This window comes from Ornithorhynchus anatinus, chromosome 18 (genome assembly GCF_004115215.2).
Source record: "Ornithorhynchus anatinus isolate Pmale09 chromosome 18, mOrnAna1.pri.v4, whole genome shotgun sequence".
Taxonomy (NCBI): domain Eukaryota; kingdom Metazoa; phylum Chordata; class Mammalia; order Monotremata; family Ornithorhynchidae; genus Ornithorhynchus; species Ornithorhynchus anatinus.
In genome coordinates this window covers 28,790,234-28,813,169 of record NC_041745.1, presented here as the reverse complement: position 1 = coordinate 28,813,169, position 22,936 = coordinate 28,790,234, and the positions used below count along the sequence as shown (strand labels likewise).

At 48.9% G+C, this 22,936-nt stretch overlaps 1 protein-coding gene across 1 annotated transcript; it reads right to left on the bottom strand.

Moving 5' to 3' along the window:
• Window positions 1-518: 518 nt before the first annotated feature.
• On the bottom strand, window positions 519-22,589 carry UGDH (UDP-glucose 6-dehydrogenase). The gene is made up of 12 exons (XM_001511596.5): window positions 22,440-22,589; window positions 15,281-15,449; window positions 14,377-14,478; window positions 13,474-13,674; window positions 13,081-13,278; window positions 12,057-12,204; window positions 10,571-10,665; window positions 7,331-7,461; window positions 6,565-6,698; window positions 4,827-4,918; window positions 4,044-4,154; window positions 519-2,267 (listed from the first exon to the last, which is right to left on the bottom strand). Exons 2-12 carry the CDS (start codon window positions 15,440-15,442, stop codon window positions 2,157-2,159), a joined length of 1,485 nt encoding a protein of 494 aa, XP_001511646.1. The 5' UTR covers window positions 15,443-15,449; window positions 22,440-22,589; the 3' UTR covers window positions 519-2,156.
• Window positions 22,590-22,936: the final 347 nt, after the last annotated feature.

The following is a 22,936-nucleotide window of genomic DNA, read 5'->3' as shown; positions in this document are numbered from 1 at the left end:
TTGGCACACAGTAAACGCTTAACAGATAGCACAGTGATGACTTCGATGGGAAAGCAGTTAGGTCCTTAGGCTAAGGACTCTGCATGAGGCCACTGCTTTCCTTCACCCACCGTTCGCTGGTGGACTTTATTTTTCCCTAATGGTATTAAGCACTTACTATGTGTCAGGCACCGTTAAGCGCTGCAGTAGATACAAGATAATCTGGCTGGACACAGTCCATGTCGCACATGGGGCTCACAGTCTCAATCCCTATTTTACAGATGAGATAACTGGGGCACAAAAAAGTAAAGTAACTTACCCAAGATCACACGGGAGACAAGTGGCAGAGCTGGGATTAGAACCCAGGTCCCTCTGACTCTCGGGCCTATGCTCTAGCCACTAGACCACACTGCTTTTCTAAGAAAAGAGCAAACGGTCTCACTGTCTGCTCCGGTATTTAACCCAAACAGCTCTTTCTGAGGCCTCCCCCGCCAAGTCTCCATCTCCCTCATCCCCAAAGAAGATATTTGCACACCGTGTAGACACGAGGGGAGTATTTTATTCGAAGGGTCCATTGTCTTACAGTTGTCTGTGCTCACGGATTTGGCACATCTGTATCGAGTCTTAGAAGAGCCTCAGTTCTTCAGACAGTTCTTTACACACCCAGCTGGAGGCATTAAAGCTCGAACAACAGAAGTGAAGTACGATTTTCAAAAAATCACGGCAGGAATGACAGACCATCGGAAGTCATGGGATCTAAGTGACCCTCGGGTTACCTCCGGGGAAATGAAAATGATTCCCGTTTTCGTAGCAGTGCAATCCCTGGCATAAGAAGGGCGGGTTGGACGGGGGAGGCGGGCCTTCTGCCGCCACCCAATTTCTCCCCATATTACACATTTTACCCCAGTTGAGAATACCTGCCACTGGGGACAGGGCCAAGAAAATAGCACTTTGCTACAGAAAGTTTGCCACACAGGGCAGACTTGGCGGATTCTGCCTTTGAGCCTACCTGGGACAGATGCCTTCTCCTCCTCTGAGCTGAGTGCAAGTTCTACCCCAAATAGGGCTCTGAAAAAAGTGTATAAGAGTCTCGGGGCTGGCAGGAACCTGGGGGGTCATCTGGGCCAACCCCCTGCCTCCTTCCAGGTGAGCTTTCAAGGATGACTGGCTGATCTTTCCTCAGGGAAGGAACCCCCCACCCCCCCACCCCCCCACCAGCAGTCAGCCATTCTAGTTCTTAATCCCGAAAAGCCTGGAAGTTTTTCCTTCTCTCCCACCAACAATCTCTTCCCCTGTCATTAAAACCCATGTTCCCTTGCTTGGAGAACAGCGAGTCAGAATCTCTTTCAAACCCTTCAGGCACTTGAAGGCAGTAATTAGTCCCTTCAGTCAGCTCTTTCTCCAGGCTAAAACAGCCCCAGTTCCTTTAGCTTTTCCTCGGAGAACTGCCTTTCCCTCCCCTCTCATCACTGAAGTTACTTTAGACTCTCCAGTGTCTCCACATCCGGCTTAGAGGGTGGACACCTGAATGGAGGCCCGCAATCATGCCGGTCCGAGCAGGGCAGGGCCTGGCCTCTCTGGACGTCTGATACTTTGCCGCTCTTCCCCAGCCCCATGTTGGATTCACACTGATGATTCCTATTCAACTGGGGGTCCACTCTGACCCTCAGTGTCTCCTGAGGAGACTTTGGTCAGGCATATCCACTAATTAAGCAAGCTCAGCCCGGCCCTGAGGTGCCTTTTGACACTTTGGGTTAGCTTGCAGGGGGAAGGGATGGGGGAAGAGGGATAGTCGACTCTGGGGGGAACCACTCTACAGGTCTTGTGCTCTTTAATGGGGGGGAATGAAGAAGAAGCTTCTGGACATTTTTAGAAAGCAAGAGTTGTAGGAGAATGACTTTTATTTTTTAAAAAAGACCATTAAAAATCACTAGGGCTCCCCCTTTGTCTCAATAATCGAACAGCATTATAAAAATAGAAAATAGACTCTAGATACAGAAAGAACTACTGCGTTTGCTGCCACAGGTAGGGAAAAGGTGGGTTAATCACTCAAAAATAGTTAGTTTCCCTAAAGCGCATGGTTTTTGCTACCTAATGGAGGGGGGCGTGAAGGGAAGAGGGAGGAATTCATGATCCCATAGTACAAACCAGACACACTGAGGTGCTCTTGATGAGCCCTACACTCTGGGTTTCTTGCTTGGCGGATCTTGAAGGCTAAACTTTGGAATTTCACACGAAGGAGCGTAGGGAATTCTTTTCGATGACACCTTCTTGCCGATCGTTTCAATCTAACAGAGAAATGAAGAGACGTTGGTAGTTGTAGTTTGCCAAATGGCCACAGATGACTTAGTCAAGATACTATCCTATAGGACGGATGACTTTTTTTTATGGTACCTGTTACGCAAAGGCCATCAGGAGATGCCGGAATGAGGTGGGGGAAAAGGAAGGAGGGCCGGGTCCTCCCTCAATGAGGTTTGCTCTGAGGTTTACTCATAAAGCTCCTAGAGAGGGCTCTTCTGGGGTTCTTCTCATCCCAGGAGAAACCTCTCTGGGCCTCAGTTTCCTCATCTTGTAAAATGAGGATTAAGGCTGCGAGCCCCAGGTGGGACACGGACTGTGTCCGGCCTGATCAGCTTGTATTTACTCCAGTGTTTGGTACATAGTAAGAATTTAAATACCATTTTAAAAATACCATTAAAAAAAGGGAGGGGAACAGAAATAAAGGATGGAAGAAACCATGTGCAGACTCGGAGAGCGCCGGGTGTGGCAGGGCTCTGATCTGCCATTTTGTGCCAAGTTTCTGCAGTAGAGAGTTATTTCCCCTTTTCCCAGGGGTAACCAGCCTATGACTTTTTTTCTCCCTTGGAGCAAAACCACGGTGGGCAACAGGCTATGACTTTAATAAAAGTAATAATAATTGTGGTATTTGTTAAGCACTTCTTATGTGCCAGGCACTGTACTAAGCGCTGGGGCAGACACAATATAATTGGGTTGGACACAGTCCCTATCATACCTGGGGCTCACAGTCTTAATCCCCATTTTACAATGAGGGAATTGAGGCACAGAAAAATGAAGTGACTTGCCCAAGGTCACACAGCAGACAAGTGGCAGGGCAGGCATTAGAATCCAAGTTCTTTTGACTCCAGCCCGCACTCTATCCACGAGGCAAAGCTGCTTCCCTTTTCCTTTCCTCCTCCCCAGGCAGGCAGCAAACAGGCCGGGAAGCAGAGCTCCGCAAGAAAGGCCCGCCCCAATGGTCTGATGCCAGGAGCCAGGTGGGGGTGTGCCCGGAGAAGAGCCCAGAAGGGGAGGGAAGAGGTGCTCATGGTCCCAGGCCCTGAGACCAGCCTGTCCCTCCCCCTTTCTTAGAGAACCAGCGGGGTCTAGTGTCAGAGAACCCAGGCCCGGGAGGCAGAAGGACCTGGGTTCTCATCCCAGTTCCACCACTTGCCTGCCGTGTAATCTTCGGCAAGTCGCTTCACTTCTCTGTGCCTCAGTTTCCTCATCTGTAAAATGGGGATTAACACTGTCCAAGCTGATTAGCTTGTATTACCCCAATCAATCAATCTTATTTATTGAGTGCTTACTGTGAGCAGGACACTGAACTCGGCAGTTGGGAAAGTACATTATAACGTTATAACAGAGTTGGTAGACAAATTCCCTGCCTACGACGAGCTTACATTCTAGAGGAGGCGGTAGACATTAATATAAATAAATTATAGATATGCATAAGTGCTGTGGGGCTCAGGGAGGGATGAATAAAGGGAGCAAATCAGGGTAACAGAAGGGAGAGGGAGGAGAGAAATGAGGGCTTAGGGAAGGCCTCTGAGGAGATGTGCCTTCAAATAAGGATTTGAAAGTGGGGAGAGTAACTGTCTGCCGGATATGAAGAGGGAGGGCACTTAGTACTCAGTAAGTGCTTAACAAATACCATAAAAACATTTTTTTAAAAATAAATGGTCTGCACACAGTGAGTGCTCAATAAGTATGATCGATCGATACGATCGATTGAGCCCTTTGGCCCCAAGGGAAAACCCGCTGAGAACAGTTACAGCCCGGGATACCTGGAAGCCAATGGTCTGAAGCTCATTGTGAAGTCCATCCAGGACCCGTCTGCCATCGAAAATGAAGGCCGGCTTCAGCATCTTTTTGTGGATGCGCTCATAATCCAGCTCCTGAAAGAACCATTAAAAAAAACCCTCAATTCTCCTCTTCCTGTGCCTCGCTCCCATCTCTTCCACCTGCTACTCCCGCCCCACCTCCAGCCTTGAACTGCCTTCTACTTCTACTGCTTCCTATCTGCCAGAGACCTGCCCTCCCCCATCCTCAAAGTCCTTGGAAAGTCTCACCTTCTCCAGGAGGTCTTTCCCAATTAATTTCTGCACTCCCTTGGTTTTATCTAAGAGGAGCAGTGTGGCTTAGGGGGACAGAGCCCAGGCCTGGGAGTCGGAGGACCTGGTTTTTAATCCCGGCTTTGCCATGTGTCTGCTGTGTGACCCCGGGCAAGTCACTTAACTTTTCTATGCCTCAGTTACCCACTGGACTTTAAGTTCCCCAAAGATGGGGATGGGGTTCACTAACTCTCCTGTCCTCACCCAAGCACTTAAGAACAGTGATCCGCACATAGCATACGCTCAACAAATACTACTGATTGACCGACTGAACCCCCATGCCAACCCTCCCCCTTCCTATAGACCTTAAGCCCGTTGCAGACAGGGAATGGGTCTGTTAACTATCAAACTGTACTCTCCCAAGCGCTTAGTCTTTCGGTGCTCTGCACCTAGTAAGCGCTCAATAAAAAACCTTGATGGATTGATTCCTGTAAGATCCATCTCTGCCCTTCTTACCTTAAACATATCCCACTCGGTGCAAATAACTACAGCGTGGGCCCCGTCGCAAGCTTCATAGGGGTCCTTCGAGATGGTCACCAAGCGAGCCACTGCAGCAGAGGTGGGAGAGGGAGGGAGGGGAAAGATGACGGGAAGGAAAAGAAGAAAAGGAGGGTCATTCTCCCCACCCAACCTCCCACTGGGGTTAGATAAGTATTTCTTATACTTTCTTCACAAGCTGTGGGAGACAGAGATGGTCCTGGCAGAGGGGGGCTAATAACAGCCACAATGATAATAATAATTGAAGCAATGTGGCCTAGCAGAGAGAGCACAGGCCTGGGAGTTGAAGGACCTGGGTTCTAATCCTGGCTCTGCCACTTGCCTGCTGTGGGACCCTGGGCATGTCAGTCAGTCAATCATATTTATTGAGTGCTTTCTAATCACTTCGCTTCTCTCCCACCTTTCAATTACTCTCCTCCTCTTCAAAGCCTTACTGAAGGCACCTCTCCTCCAAGAAGCCTTCCCAGACTAAGCCCCACTTTTCCTCTTCTCCCAGCTCTCTTCTGCGTCGCCTTGACTTGCTCCCTTTGCTCTTCCCCCTGCAAGCCCTATGAAGAGATGGTCCCAGAAAACCACTTGTTCCATTTTATTATATATTTCCTCCCAGAGTGAATCCCGGAGATCCCAAAATGATGGGGAAACCAAATTAGGGCTAAAACCAATTAAAAAAGGATACCCCCGGGGTTCCCGGAGTAGAATCCATTCACCACCCTGCGTTTGGAAATTCAGGATTGTGGGAAGCAGTGTGGCCTAGGGGAACAAGCACAGGCCTGAAAGTCGGAAGGACTTGGGCTCTGATCCCGGCTCCACCACTTATCTGCTGTGTGACCTCAGGCAAGTCACCTCACTTCTCTGTAGCTCAGTTACCTCGTCAGTAAAATGGAAATTAAGACTGTGAGCCTCATCTGTGACCCAGACCGTGTCCAACTTGATTAGCTTGTAACTACCCCAGTGTTTAGTACAGTGCCTGGCTCATAATAAGCACCTAACAAAGATGATTAAAAAAAGAATCAATCAGTTGATATTGATTGATCATCTACTGTATGCAGAGAACTGTACTAAGCATTTGGGAGAGTACAATGCAACAGAGCTAGTAGACATTACCTGCCCACTAGGAGTTTTCAGTCTACAGTGGGAGACAGATAATAAAATAAATTAGGAATATCTATATAAGTGGTGTGGGGTTGAGGGTGGGGTGAATATCAAGTGATCAAAGAGGCCAGATCCAAGTGCATAGGTGAGGCAGAAGACACAACACTGTAAGCTCGTTACAGGCAGGGAATGTGTCTGCTAATTCTGTAGAGAAGCAGCCTGGCCTACTGGATAGAGCACAGGCCTGCGAGGCAGAAGGACCTGGGTTCTGATCCCGGCTCTGCCATTTGTCTGCTGTATGAACTTGGACAAGTCACTTCACTTCTCAGTGCCTCAGTTCCCTCATCTGTAAAATGGGGATTAAAACTGTGAGCCCTAAGTGGAACAGGAACTTTGTCCAACCCAATCTGGTATCTACCCCAGCGCTTAGTACGGTACCTGGCACGTACTAAGCACTTAACAGATACCATGATTATGATTCTGCTTTAGCGTGTTAAGCGCTCAATAAATACCACTGATTGACTGAGAGGGATCTGGGGAAAAGACTTAGCTGGGGAAGTCCTGCCTCTTGGAAGGGGTGCTATGGATGAAGCAAGAGCCTCACCTTGGTCATCTTCAGAGACGCCGGGGTGCGAGAGATCCACCACAATCTGTTCCCGGGGCACTTTGGGGTCATAGATGTGGAGGTGAGCGCCCTCGTCCATCAGGTACTTGCTGACGTAGATACTGGACGACTCCCTAGCGCCAAAGGCAACCATGGTCAGTCGGCCCGGCCCTGGTACCGCCCGCTTAACCACTGCAGTAAGAGAGCTGATGGAGGCAGACCAACCCACCCCGCCAGGCTGCTGGACCTCAGCCTTTCTCGGGCAGCCCGCCCCTCCGGAGCAACAGCAGCAACACTCCTAAGGCAGATTCCTCTCGATGCCAAGGGAACACATTCCAAAGAGGCGAAGAAGCAGGGTGATCTAATGGATAGAGCACAGGCCTGGGAGGCAGAGGACCTGGGGTCCAATCTCGGCTCTGCCACTCGCCTGCTGGGTGACCTTGGACAAGTCACTGCATTTCTCCCGGCCTCAGTTCCCCCACCTGCAAAATGGGGGTTAAGACCGTGAGCCCCAAGTGGGACATGGACCGTGTCCAACCTGCCAACTTGTATCTACCCGTCACTCAGTACAGTGCCTGGCACATAGTAAGCCCTTAATACCATTTTTAAAAGAGAGCAAAAAATAACAAGATCAGAGCAGAAACTCTTATCCGCTCTGCAGGTTAATCACAAACGAGGAATCAAACCGAGGATACGGTGGGGTTAAAGGAAGAGCCGGATTAGGGTCTTAAGGATTTTTATTCTGGTCGGTGAGTTTTACACATACCTTGTGTCTCCAGTGTCCTTTTTGAAGGCAAATCCCAAAATAGCGATCTTCTTGTCCGTGACTGTGTTGAACAGACTATCTATGATCCTAGAAGCAAACCTCCTTCTTTGGTAGTCGTTCATGTCTATCACCTGCAAATACACCAGGTAATCGGTCAGGAAAAGAAGTATGGCATTTTCACTACTGCCAAGAAGGTAACCGTGCCAGCAAGATCAGGCAACCCAGGCTCCACCTCTCTCGTGGGGTGGTAAGATTAGCATTGCCATCCTCTGCCCTGGTTCTCCAGTTTAGGTGCTCTGAGCAAGCCAAAGGGTTGGCTACCCACTTAACGCCTCAAAAAGGAGAAGCAGCATGGCCTAGTGGATAGAGCCCAGGCCTGGGAGTCAGAAGGACCTGGGTTCTAATTCCACATCCACTCCTTGTCTGCTGCGTGACCCTGGGCTAGTCACTTCACTTCTCTAGCCCTCAGTTCCCTAATCTGTAAAATGGAGATTAAGACCGTGAGGCTCATGAACTGTGTCCAACTTGATTACCTTGTATCTACTCCAGCACTTAGTATAGCTTCTGGCGTGGAATAAGCACTTAATAAAAACCATTAAAAAAAAAATCTAATGGCCCTAGCCGGGAACACCCAGACCTATTTCCCTGCATTCTTGTGCCCCGTGACCAGACCTGTGAGCAGATATTTCCACCATCTTCACAGCTAGGATCGGAGCAGGGTGGTTTTTTTTATGCTGTTGGTTCCACTGTTACTAATGGCCAGGCACTGTACTATATATACACTAAGGTAGATATAAGATAATCGGGTTGGACGCAGTCCCTGTTCCACATAGAACTCACAGTCTTAAACCCCTTTTTACAGGTGAGGCAACTGAGGTACAGAGAAAGGAAGTGACTTGCCCGAGGTCATTTATTCAACTGTATTTATTGAGCGCTTAATATATGCAGAGCACTATACTAGGCGCTTGGAATGTACAAATCGGCAACAGATAGAGACAGTCCCTGCCCATGGACGGGCTTACAGGTCACACAGCAGACAAGTGGTGGAGGTGGGATTAGAACCCAGGTCTTCGGACTCATAGGCCTGTGCTCTTTCCACTAGGCCATGCTGCATGGGAAGGTGGGAGTCTGAGCCCCCGTTCTTTTTTTATGGAATTTGCTAAGTGCTTACTACTAAGGGGTAGCAGTGTGGCTCAGTGGAAAGAGCCTGGGCTTCGGAGTCAGAGGTCATGGGTTCGACTTTCGGCTCTGCCACTTGTCAGCTGTGTGACTGTGGGCAAGTCACTTCACTTCTCTGTGCCTCAGTTACATCATCTGTAAAATGGGGATTAACTGTGAGCCTCACATGGGACAACCTGATTAACCTGTATCTACCCCAGCGCTTAGAACAGTGCTCCGCACATAGTAAGCGCTTAACAAATAGCAACATTAATTAATTACTACGTGTCAAACACTGTTCTAAGCACTGGGGTAGGTACAAGTTAATCTGGTAGAACACTGTCCCTGTCCCACATGGGGCTCATGGTTTAAGTAAGAGGGAGAACAGATTTAATCCCCATTTTACCATTGAGGAAACTGGGCACAAAGAAGTTAAGTGACTTGAAGAAGCAGTGTGGCCTCATGGAAAGACCACGGGACTGGGAGTCAGAGGACCTGGGTTCTAATCCTCAGCTCTGCCACATGACTTGTCTGTGACACTAGGCAAGTCGCTTCCCTGTGCCCAGGATACCTCATCTGTAAAATGAGGAGTAACGCTGTGAGCCCCATGAGGGTCATGGACTGTGTCCAACCTGATGATCTTGTATCTACCCCTGTGTTTAGTACACTGCCTGGCACGCAGTGAGTGTTTAACAAATAGTCTTTAAAAAAAAAAAACAAAGTTACCCAAGGTCACACGGCAAGTAATCGGCAGAGCTGGGATTAGAACTAAAGTCCTTCTGACTCGCAGGCTCTTTCCACTAGACCACTCTACTTGGCAAAAATGCAGGTCTCCCAGAACCCAAGACTTGCCCTTTCTCCTCCACAGAACTCCTACTCCCCTCACCGACCTCCAGCCAGATGGTGGAGAAGATCAAAACCCTCCTCTACCTTGGGAGAGGGAATTGCTCCCCAGGGAATGGGAGGCGAAGATGAGGCCATCCTGAAGTCCAGAGGAGGGGGGTGGGGGGTGAGGAGGTGAGGTTCACCTGGTCCTGGACACAAGAGAAGTGAGAATGGGAAATGAAAGAAAATAAGTGGGAGTATCAAAAGACAAAATAAGAAGAAAAAGGAAGTGAGGAGGGTGGGAGACGGAAAGAGTAGCAATCAACCAAGGGAATTTATTAAACACCTCCGGTTTGCATGGCAACGAACTTGGGAGAGTTAATAAATATAAGACCTGCCCTCAAGGAGCTGACAATCTAGTGGGAGGAAGTGCAAGAAAATAGAGGAGAAAGGGGAGAACTGAAGAGATACGAAAGGAAAAGGTGAGGGGGAAGAGAAGGGAGAAATATGGAGAAAAAGAGAAAGAGGGAGAATTGCCAGGAAGAGAGGAGAAAAGTCTAACCTGAATAGAGACACGTTAGTGTCTCTTACATCCATATCTGCTCCAGAAAATTCCGTTATCCGGACTCATGGAGTCTGGACCCCATAGATACCCGGCTAATAGAACCAGCTCAGTAGCCCCAGGCTGCAACAAGCTCACGAACTAAGGGGCAAAGAGGGCTAGTGGTTCCACACCAGAATCGGGAAAATTCCCCATTTCCGGGTGCAGTCTCCGACGACGACGGATCTGGCTTTGGGGTCAGGTTTGATTGTTTTTGGGTCACTTGCCATTAATAACTAAGGGCCAGCCCCAATACACCCAAGATCCTCAGCACGACTAGCAATAACACAAGTTTACAGTTTTCATAAAGATGCAGAAGTAAGGGACGCAGCACGGCCTCGTGGATAGAGTACGGCCTGGGAGTCGGAAGGACCTGGTTCTAATCCCGACTCTGCCACTTGTCTGTTGGGTGACCTTGGGCCACTCGCTTCACTTGGCTGAGCCTCAGTTATCTCACCTGTAAAACAGGGATTAAGCCTGTGAGCTCTATGTGGACTATGTCCAACTTAATTAGATGTTATCTACCCCATTACTTAGTACAGTACCTGGCACACATTAAGTGCTTAACGAGTACCATTAAAAAAACAAAAAAGAAATAGTCACGAACAAAACAGTGATTGGCTCCTCATCGAAAATCTCCGAGGAAGAATTCATACCTGTTGCCAATAACGTGCTACTTCCGGCAGGTTCAGTGCCTCGCAGAGATAAACCAAATTCAGGACATCTTTCTGAAAACAGCTCCCACCAAACCCTGTTCAGATGAAAGCGCTCAATAAATACAATTGAATGAATGAATGGATGGATGAAAGAGAAATAACCCCGAATCGCGCATCGCGGCCCAGAGGAAGAGATTTCATTTGGTACTAAGCCAGGGGCTTTCGTAACAGGGTCATTGTCAAATATGAGGGAGGGTCCTTTCTCTCTCCCCACCGCTCTTACTGTGTGCGGAGCGCCTTACTAAGTGATTGGGAGAGCAGAATGTAAGAAAGTTGGTGGACATGATTCCCGCCCTTGAGTTTTCAGTCTACAGGGAGAGACGGATATTTAAATTACAGACAGGGGAAGTATCTGTGTAAGGGCATAAGGTTATTTACCTAAGTATAAATAAATAAACATCGTGAGGCTGTGGTGGATATCGAGACAGTTGGGTATCAATCTGTCTCTATTTAGGTTAGGCTTTTCTCCTCTTTTCCTGACACTTCTCCCTCTCTCCTCTTTTTCTCCACATTTTTTCCTTCTCTTCCCCCTCAACTTTTCCTTTCGTACCCCTTCAATTCTCCCACTAGACTGTCCGCTCCTTGAGGGCAGGGCTCATATTTATTAACTCTGTGGTACTCTCCCAAGAGGTACACAATCAAATGCGTAGTCTACACAGAGGGAAGGATGGATCAGTGAAACGAAGGCCTACTTGGAGAAGGCCTCTTGAGGAGGTATCTCCTACAGAGTGCTCTCTCTTACAGAGGTACAATGAAAGCAAGAAACAATTCTGCATCTTCTCACTGGGCCCGCACAACTCGTTCCTCTCCTGGAACTGCATGTGTGGTCACTGCCTGATGTGAGTTCCTGGAGGCACTTCAATCCCAACCACTTCCTCTTCCTGTCCGCTGTGGAGCAGCGGCAAGACCTCAACGCCCTCTCAATAATGTGATTGAGAAACATGGACTAATTCTCATTCTAACCTAAAATAAGCTTGTATCAATTCCGGTGCTTAGTACTGTGCCTGACACATAGTAAGCGCTTACGAATGCCATTTAAAAATGACGACGACAAAAAAAAACCAAACCAATCTTTTCTTTCAGAACAGACTAATCCAACGATAATATTTATTAAGCCCTTGGACTGACCATCAATTGCTTTATATTTATGCTCGTCTTCCCCTGCTATACTGTGAGGCTGTTGTGGCCAGGGATCGTATGGGTCAACTCTGTTGTACTCTCCCAAGCGCTTAGTACAGTGCTCTGCACACAGTAAGTGCTCAACAAATACCACTGATGATGGTTGATGATGTTGGGCAGGGAACATGTCTACCCACTCTGTTTTAATGTACTTTCCCAAATGGTTAGTACAGTGTTCTGCACGGTAACCCCTCAATGAATACCGCTGATGGACCAGTTCTGCAGTTAAACACAAATTGTCACTTACCAACACTGGCTTTCAGAAACTTATTCCCAATCCTCTGATCCATCCCGATGGCTGTGGCTACTTCTTCCACATCAGCCCCTGTAGCTTCACACAAAGCACTGATGGAGTTTATACTGCTGATCCTCTGGGCAAGAAAAGCATTTGCTGCCTGAGAAAACCAGAAATGGAAGCAGTGAACCAGTGGGTCGAGTTTCACTCCATGGCCACACCCGAACAATCTCCCTGGAACCAACCAGCCACTCCCTTGGGGCTCAAGAAGAATGGGCAATTGCTAGGAAAAGTTTTGTGGATAGAGAACAAAGAATTCCAGTGGGGAGACTGGAGGGAAAAACAGAGACGCTGCTTGACCTAGTGGAGAGACCTTGGGCCTGGGAATCGGAAGGAACTGGGTTCTAATCCCGGCTCTGCCAACTGCTTGCTGTGTGACCTTGGATAAGTCTCTTCACTTCTCTGGGCCTCGGTTCCCTCAACTGTAAAATGGGGATACCTATTCTCCCTCCTACTTAGGGAGACCTAAGCTCGTTGTGGGCAGGAAATGTGTCTGTTTATTGTTGTATTGTACTCTCTCACAGTAGTGCAGTGCTGGGCATACAGAAAGCACTCAATAAATATGACTGAATATTTAGGCTATGAGCCCTGTGCGCTTATTACAGTGCTCTGCACACAGTGAGCACTCAATATATACAATCAGCTGCCTAAGCGCTCAATAAATACCATTGATCGATCAATCTCCATTATAGAGATGAGGTAACTGAAGCCCAGAGAAGTAAAACGACTTGCCTGAGGTCCCACAGCTGACAAGTGGTGAAGCCAGGATTAGAACCCAAGATGCTCTATCCATTAAACCATGCTCCTTCTCCTAATTTCTGCAATCTAAATTGTGCCAAGTGAGGAGGTTTAGCCACCCCGATAATAAAGTCGACGCATTGGTCCCCCAGTGTCTGTGTCAGAACAACCCGGTTTGTTTTCACCCAGGTCGCTGTCAGGCTCAGATGTAGCCTCCGAGAAGGACAAGGTCACCAACCAGTTTGGAGAGCTCTGAAGACCAGGTGTTGGTCGTGAGGATCTTTTCTTTGGGAACCCAGTGTTCATAGACGGCACTAAGGGCGCGGACTGCTTTCTGTCCCTCCGGGGTCTCGTCGCCACCGATCAGTACTCGATCCGGGTTCTTCAAATCCTTAATGGCTGTTCCTTCCGCCAAGAATTCGGGATTGGACAGCACCTGGATTCCCCACAGAGAAGAAACGGTCAAAGGAACGGCTGACTGAGTCACAGAGTCGAGGTGACCCGAGTTCCGAATCGACCCGTCAACAGTATGTATTGAGCGCTTACTGGGTGTGGAGCGCTATACTGAGAGCTTGGGGGAGACCGGTACGGCCGAGTTGGCGGAGGCGATCTCGGCCCACGAGGCGCTCACCTGCAGGTTCAAGTTGGGTTTGGTGTTGGCGTCAAATATCCGTCGGATGCTCTCGGCTGCCCGTACTGGGACCGTGCTTTTCTCTGTCACGATCTTGTAGCCGTTGGAGTTTTGCACGATCCGCCGGGCACAAGCTTCGATGTACTTCAGGTCGGCGGCCCGGCCTTTCCCCATCCCGTAAGTTTTTGTTGGGGTGTTAACCTGGAGGAGAGGAGAGCCCCCAATGAAGACACGGTCTTAGGGTCACGCAAAGTGAAAGAATAGGTCCTAACTAAGCCTTGTGTTTTCACTGGGGTGTTAACCTGGAGGGAGGAGAGCCCCTAAATGAAAGAGAGGGGTCACAGAGAGGGAAGAAATCAGTTCTAACGAAGACTTGTGTTCTGTCGGGGTGTTATCTTGGAGGGGAGAAGAGTCTCAAACAAAGACACGATCCCAGGGTCACAGAACGTGAAGGAACGTGTTCTAACTCCTGCTTGAGGTGTTAACTTGGATGGGAGAAGAACCCCATATGAAGACACAGTCCTAGGGCCATGGAAAGTGAAGGAATCGGTCCTAACTAAGTCTTGTTGGGGGCAGGCATAAAAATAGTCACGTGCTCCTAGGCGCTTTAGGAAAAGGTACCCGGAATGAGACGAGGGATGGCTTCTTGTCTGGAGGGAAACAATCAATCGGTCAATCGAACGGAGTGAGCGCTTACTGGGTGCAGAGCGCTGTACTAAGCGCTTGGGAGAGTACATGCAATACCACAGAGTTGGTAGATACACTCAGTCCTTTCCACTGACACCCACTTTAAGGCCCTTTACTATTGGGCGAAGTGGTGGGTAATCAATAGACCTTCTCCAGCCCCCCAACCCGGAACCTTGGGCACAGCTAAAGACGTTCAAAAGCTAAGAAGACACTTACAGAGATGAATACAAGGTCGGCGCCTTTAATGGCATCGTCAATGTTGGTAGAGAAGAAGAGATTCTTCCCTCGACAGGATTCTACCACTTCCTTCAGTCCTGGCTGGAAACCAAAGGCCTGGTCAGTCAATTCCAATACGGTCAGTTTATGGACGAAAAGTCTACATTTTTCAAGATGGCAGTGATTAAGTCCTCCTTCCTTCTGGTTAGACTGTGAGCCCCATGTGGGGCAGGGATTGTGTCCATCCGGATTAACTCTGTATATCCACCCCATTGTTCAGTATAGTGCATGGCACTTAGCGAGTAGCATAATTATCGTGCCAGCCTTCTTAAGCATCAGCTGGGAATAAGGGGGAACCCAGAATCAATCAGGAGTTACCCAGAAGACTGCAATCATATAATAAAAAAAAACCTGTAGGTCATCAACCCAATGCTTTGAGATTCAGAAAAGTATTGTCCTATCATTTTTTAGCTGTTTGCTTGATTGTTCATGTTCTGAGAGCACATCACTGAAGATTGTCTACTGAAAATACAATACATTAAGGTCTAAACACAGGTCTCTACTAATTACCCAGAAGGCCCAATTTGGCTTTTCCAAAGTTGGTAAAGTCATCGAAACTATAAAGCATAAAATTCTCTTGGAATACTTCCTCCTTGTGCCTATCCCACAGGAAAATGGTCATAGACGGGGCCTGAGAATCAGGGTCCTTTATTAAATCGATAGATTATGGGCCCACAATAGCTAAACAATAAGTTTGTCACAAGGACTATGCCTATCCTGTGGGTAACTGTCAGAGTTAAATCAGGGATCATCTTAATTGAGTGCTTATTGTGTGCACAGCACTGTACTAAGCACTTGAGAGAGTACAATACAGCAGGGAAGTATTCGTTTAGCAAAAGTTTACCTCATAAATGGGGAGCGTGCTGGAGTTCCACGCGTTGATTCTGGATTCGTTGACATCAACGACAGTCACCTGGATATTGGGGCACATTTGGGCAATGACACTGCAGGTGGGTCCTCCTACGTAGCCAGCCCCAATGCAGCAGATCTTCTTAATTTCCACCATGATTGCACTGGAGGGGGAAGAGAAGGAAAAGAGAACATCCAGCTTCACCACAAACCACCTGAAATGTTTGAGAAAAATCACTGGGTCCTTTTGCCCCAATGAGAAACATTATTGAGGTTGACCAAAAGAAGGAATGACATCAATCCTGTGAATGACTATACACTTAAGAAAATCTGGAAGCCATTCAGGCAACTAGTAAATTCCTGCATTGGCTGTAATAATAATAACAACGAGGATGATGGTGATGATGAAAATAATAACTGTGGCATTTGTTAGGAGCTTACTCTGAGCCAAGCACCGTAGTCGGCGCTGGGTAGATACATGAAGAACAGATTGGGCAAGTCCCTTGTCCCACCTGGGGTTCACAGCCCAAGATGGAAGGAAAACATATTTTATCCCCATTTTCCAGATGGGGAAACCGAGGCACAGAGAAGTGAAGTGACTTGACCAAGATCAACCCAGCAGGCAAGTGGCGGAGCTAGGATTAGAACCCAGGCCCTCTGACTCCCAAGCCTGTGCACTTTCTACTAGGCCATGTTGCTTCAGCTCAATCCAGGGGAGGAGACAGACACAAAATACTTTACAGATAAGAGGAAAAAGAGAATGGAAATATGAATGGGGGAATAAATATGTGCTTATATAGTAGAGTATGTATGCCGACATGCACGTAAACCACATGCTGAGGAGGATACGGTCCAGGGAAGAGGAAACAAAATGGGGAATGCCTCTCAGAGGAGAAGGGATTTCAGAAGGATTTGGCTTAGAACAGTGCTTGAAACAGTAAGGGCTTAACAAACACAATAATAATAATTTGGAAGATGGGGAGAGCTGTGTGTGGTCTCAGGGATTTGAAAAGGGATGGAGTTACAGGCAAGAGGAAGGGTGCGGGCCAAGGTCAGAAGCAGAAGAGATGACAACAAGGCACCGGGACGTTAGTTTAGGAGGAATGAAGTTTGCAGCTGGGATAATGGGAGAAGAAGAGTAGATGCCTAAGAGGGAGAGCGCTGATGTAGGGGCAGGGGCCAGGAGCTTTCTGCTTGAAGCAGAGACAAACAGGCAACCACCTTTTGAGAAGTGGCGAGACATGTAGAACAATGGTATCGAAAAATGATCTGGAGAGCAGAATGAAGTATGGACTAGAAACGCGAGATGCTGGAAGACAGGGAGATCGGTGAGTCAATCGATCGATCGATGATATTTACTAGGTGCTTACTGGGTGCAAGAGCACTGTAACTAAGTGCTTGGGAGAGTACAATATAACAGAATATGGAAGACGTTTAGTTCAGTATCCTGCAGAGAGTAAACATTTAATGAAACTACTGATTGACTGAAATGCTAAAATATTTTCTTTCACGGGTGTCAGCACGTGAACGCTCTTTCACTGCAGAATCATCTAGGCTACTTCGTGTAGAGGAGAAGCTCGGCAAAATCCCTGAAAAAAGCGGGTTAACCAATGTGGCAAAGGCTCCCCCGGACACCAAATGCTGGTCTGCGGCACTTCGGTCACCATGGTCAAAACTCAAATTTGCCGCTCGCCTGCTGGGTGACCTTGGGTAAGTCCCTTGCCTTCTCTGTGCCTCAGGTTCCTCATCTGTAAAATGGGATTAAATATCTGTCCTGCCTCCTCCTTAGACTCTGAGCCCCTTGTAGGACAGAATGTGCCAACTGTGTTGTATCTACCCCAGCACTTAGCACAGTGCTTAGTATATAAGCCATAGGGAGTAGAGAAGCAGCCTGGCCAAATGGAAAGAGCATGGGCCTGGGAGTCAGAAGGACCTGCGTTCTAATCCCAGCTCCACCACTTGTCAGTTACGTGACCCTGGCAAGTCACTTCACTTCTCTGTGCCTCATTTCCTTCATCTGTAAAATGGGGATTGAGACTGTGAGCCCCACGTGGGACAGGGACTTTGTCTGACCTATCATGCGTCTAGCACTTATTACGGGCCTGGCACATAGTAGGTGTTTAACAAATACCATTTAAAAACATAAAAAAGATGATTATTAAGATTCTTGGATGCACTTTACAATGTCCCCCCGCTTGTCTCTTCTACTCTGCAGCTACACCCGCTGTCCCAGTAGAAAAAATTAGCGGTGGGGACCAGAATCTTGGTCACAAAATCTTTGGGACAGGGCTGACACTCCCCATGGTGGGAGACATTATCACTAAGAAGGTGACTGAAGCTCTTCTAGGTTGTAGCTCCTTCTGGGCAGGGAATATGCCTACCAACTCTGCTATACTGTACTCTCTTAAGGGCTTAGTACAGTGCTCTGCACCCAGGAAGCGCTCAATAAATACCACCGATTGACTAAGCAACGTGGGAAGTAGCACTAACTACAGTGTCTGGCACAAAGTAAGAGCTTAATAAATCCCATTTGAAAAAAAAACAAGTAGTGTGGCCTGGTGGAAAGAGCATGGGTCCGGAGTCAAAAGAGTTGGGTTCTAATTCTGGCTCTGCAACTTGTTTGGGTGACCTTGGGCAAGTCACTTTAACTTCTCTGTGCCTCAGTTACTACCTCTGTCACCTGGGAATTAAAGCTGGGAGCCCCATTTGGGAATACGGACTGTGTCCTATCTTGTATCTACCCCAGAACTTAGTAGAGTGCTTGGCACATGGTAAGCGCTTAACAAATACCATTAAAACAAAATAAGTGTATCCCAGATCCGGACTTCGGCATATTCAATCTGAATACCCAGCACCTATTTAATCAAAAGGGACAGTATTGGTTGTCAAATCTTAACCATATAAAAGTGACCGTATAAAAAAATTGAAGGGAAACAAAATACTGCTTGACCATCAGTCTAGTTATTGAACACTTAGAGTGTACAGAACACCGCACTAAGCACTTGAGAGAGAACAACATACTCGTTGTGGGCAGGGAATGTGTCTGTTGTTATTCTGTAGTCTCTCAAGAGTTCAGTACTGTGCTTTGCATACAGTAAGTGCTCAGTAAATAGGATTGAAGAATGAATACAATAGAGTTGGAAGATGTTCCCTGCCCACAAGGCGTTTACAGCCTAGACATGGAGAGAGACATTAAAATAAATTACTGATAAATTCTTAAGTGCTGCTGGGATGAATATCAACTACTTAAAAGGGTATGCATCAAGGTGATGCATAAAGGATAAGGAGTTGAGGGGGAAGAAAGGTTAATCGGGGAAGGCTTTTTTTAAAAAATGGCATCTGTTGGAGGAGTTGTGTTTTCAGTAACGCTTTCTGGGTTGGGGAGAGTGGTAGTCTATCAATTATGGAGAGGGAGGGAGTTCCAAGACAGAGGGAGGAGGTGAGCAAGAGGTTGGCAGCAAGAAAGATGAAATCCAGACCCAGTAAATTGGCCTCAGAGGAGCAGAGTGAGCAAGCTGGGCTGCAGTAGGAGATCCGTGAGATGAGGTAATAATAATAATGTTGGTATTTGTTAAGTGCTTACTATGTGCAGAGCACTGTTCTAAGTGCTGGGGTAGATACGGGGTAGGAGGGGACGAGCTCATTGAGGGCTTTAAAGTCAATGGTGAGGAGTTTCTGTTTGATGGGGAGGTGGACGGGCAACCATTGGAGGTTCTTGGGGACTGGGGAGATGTGGACTGAACACTTTTTTTTAGCAAAATTATCCCAGCAGCAGAGTGAAGTACAGACCACAGTGGCGAGAGACAGGAGACCAGGGGGATTTTACTCTGACGTTTCCAAAAGGCACCAAAGAGAGACGATGGATCATGTTTAACAGGAAAAAATGGCATTTTTGGGAAACGAAACCACACACTGTCTCTTTCTTAGACCTCTATCTTCCTTCCAGTCACCTCACCTGGATGCTGGTGATTAACATCAATCAGTCAGTTGAATTTCTTGAGCACTTACTGTGTGCATCCATACATCCCCAAACAGTGGAGTCATTTCTAGACTCTGCTTAAAAGGGGCAGAGAGAATTCAGGATATTCAAAGACCTTCATTGAGATCCATCAAGGCGCCTACTGTTTGTACAGATCAAAACGTTATTTCTCTAGGTTCGGGTTACCCCTACTGAAAACACCTTTTACTTTTTTTTTTCCTTTTAGGCTGGCAGATTCAGCTCTGTTTGGTTTTCTTACCATAAACACGAAGAGGCCCAGGGAGTTGGCTGGAGCCAGAAAGATCCCCACACAAAGAGGCTCTCAGTTTCTGCAGCAGAGGAAGAAAAAAGCCCGGGCAGGGGTGACCCCCCTCATTCATAGTATTTATCGAGTGCTTACTATGTGCACAGCACTGAACTAAGAGCTTGGAATGTACAATTCGGCAACAGATAGAGACAATCCCACCCCCCCTCAGGAAAGATAGGCCACACCATTTTGAGCCAGGGCAACGGGGTTCTGGATGACACTGAAAGGGATCAAGCAAATTTCAAGAGTCTTACGAGGTTTTCTTACTTTTTTTTCCCCCTTTAGAAGGTAAGCTCGTTATGGACAGGGAACGTGTCCACTGATTCTGTTCTACTGCTCTGCACAGAATATATGCTCAATAAATACCACTTTTTGTGGGGGTTTATTTGAAGGTTTGGAAGGGAGGTTTAAGGTCCGGGCGGGGAAGGAAGAGATTAAGAAAGCTGCCTAATGATTGAGCGGCAGGAGAAAGAGGCCCCTTTGAACAAAGGGGAGCTTCTTTCAGCCTGGGGCAATTGTCAATCATATTTATTTAGCACTTACTATGTGCTCAGCACTGTACTAAGCACTTGGGAGAGTACGCTATAACAGACACGTTCCCTGCTCACAGCAACCTTATGGTCTAGAGGACAAGTTGACGGTCTAGAGGACGAGCTTACGGGCTAGAACAGACTGGAGAAGTCTCATTTCAACCTGGATCCTTCAAATCAATCAAGCCTATTAATTGAGCGCTTACTATGTGGTGTGTACTAAGTGCTTGGGAGAGTAAATAACAGAGTTAGTACACGTGTTCCCTGCCCACAAGGAGTTCACAATCTGGAGTTCAGTGAGAGATCACACCAAGGAGAGAAGAGAGGCAATCAATGGGTCTTCAGCAGCATGGCCTAGTGGATAAATCATGGGCCTGGGAGCCAGAAGGACGTGGGTTCTAATCCTGGCTCCACCACTTGTCCGCTGAGTGACCTTGGGCAAGTCATTTCATTTCCCTGCAGCTCAGTTCCCTCATCTGTAAAATGGGGATTCAGACTCTGAGCCCCATGTAGGACATGGACTGTGTCCAACCTGATTCACTTGTATCTGCCCCAGCGTTACGTACAGTGTCTGCCACATAGTAAGCACTTTGACAAATACCATGAGAAAAGAGAAACAAAACCCCAGGGCCAGGCCACTGGCAGATCAGGCTGGGTCCTCTGACCGAGGGGAATAGTAATAACAATAATTATAGTATTTGTTGAGCACTTACTATGTGCCAGGCACTGTTCTAAGCACTGTGCTCAAAGCTTGTCACGAAGATCGGGAGCAAGAATGGGGCAAGCATTCGGCGGGTCTCACTCGCCACCCCCCAGACACACACCCTTTGTATCTCCTGCCCTCCAACAGACACACACAGTGTCTCACCCCCTACCCACACACCCACTGTGCCTTGCTCCCCCAAACACACACACACCAAGTGTTTCTCATTCCCTCTACATCCCCCCACAGTGTGTCTCGTTCCCCCTACACACACCCAATGTTCTGCTCCCCTATAGATGCAATGTCTCGCTCTCCCTACACTCACACCCACAGTGTCTTGCCCCCCAACACACCTAGTGTGTGTTGCCCCCCTACACACACACACAGTGTGTCTAGTCCCGCCTACATACCCAGTGTGTACTGCCCTGCCAAAACACCCACAGTGTCTCTTGCTCCCCTACAAACCCAGTGTCTCACGACCCCCTACACACCTACACTGTATGTCTGGTCACCCTTAAACACCCACATAGTGTCTCTCAAGCCCCCCTACACACCTACACTGTGTGTCTGGCCACCCCTACACAGTGTCTCTCAAAGCCCCTACACACCTACATTGTGTGTCTGGCCCCCCTGCAGACCACAGTGTCTCTCAAGCCCCCCTACACATCTACACTGTGTGTCTGGACACCCCGATACACCACACAGTGTCTCTCAAACCTCCCTACACACCTACATTGTGTGTCTGCCCCCCCCCCCCCAAACACCCACACAGTCTCTCTCAGGCCTCCCGTGCACGTACACTGTGTGCCTGGACACCCCTACACAACCACACCGTGTCTTTCAAACCTCCTTACACACCTACATTGTGTGCCTGGACACCCCTACACACCCACATCGTGTCTTTCAAACCTCCCTACACACCTACATTGTGTGCCTGGACACCCCTACACACCCACACAGTATCTCTCAAGCCCCCCGTGCACCTACATTGTGTGTCTGGCCACCCCTACATACCCACACGGTGTCTCAAGCCCCCCTACACCACACCTACATTGTATGTCTGGCCACCCCTTCACCCCTACATTGTGTGTCCCCTACACACCCACACCGTGTCTTTCAAACCTCCCTACACACCTCCACTGTGTCTGACACCCCTACACACCCACACGGTGTCTTTCAAACCCCCCTACACACCTACATTGTGTGCCTGGACACCCCTACCCACCCACACCGTGTCTTTCCAACCTCCCTACACACCTACACTGTGTGTCTGACACCCCTACACACCCATACAGTATCTCTCCAGCCCCCCATGCACCTCCATTGTGTGTCTGGCCACCCCTACACACCCGCACGGTGTCTCTCAAGCCCCCTACGCCACCCCTACATTGTGTGTCCCCTACACAGCCACACCGTGTCTTTCACACCTCCCTCCACCCCTTCATCGCGTGTCTGGCGGCGCCTACAAGGCCCCCCCGCCCCAAACAGCCCCTCCGTGGAAGGGCAGAGTGCGCCTGCCCCCCTGCACACAGACCCAGAGGCAGGGGGTGACACGTCCAGCCCCGCAGGCGGGCAGGGGGGGCGTGCAGAGAGTGTCCGCACAAGCCCCGCAGCGCCCGGGGCCCGGCCACGTACCGTGCATCGGGCGGGGGCCCGCGGCTGGGCCGGGCTCCCTCCTGGTCCTCGGGGCGCGGGAAAGCTGGGCTCCGGAGACCTGCAGGCGGCGGCTCCCGAGCTTCCCGATGTTCTTCCCGCCGCTCCCGTTTTTCCCGCTCCCCCTCCTCCTCCCCCGTCCCATTCCCGACTCCGCCGGGCCGGGGCCCCAGGGGCGGGGCGGGGCAGGGCGGGGCGGGGCCTGGCCGCTAGGGGGCGTCGGCGGGCACGTGGGGGGCGAGGCCCCGCCCCCTCCCCGCCGGGCCCCGCCCACCGATGACGCTGGCCAATGGGCGGCGGCCAGCTCGCTCAGCGCTCCGGGCCCCGCCCCTCCCGCGCGCAGGCGCAGTCCGCGTCGGCTTCGTCATTCACTCACTCACTCATTCATTCATTCACTCACTCACTCATTCATTCATTCGTCAATAATAATGTTGGTATTTGTTAAGCGCTTGCTATGCGCAGAGCACTGTTCTAAGCGC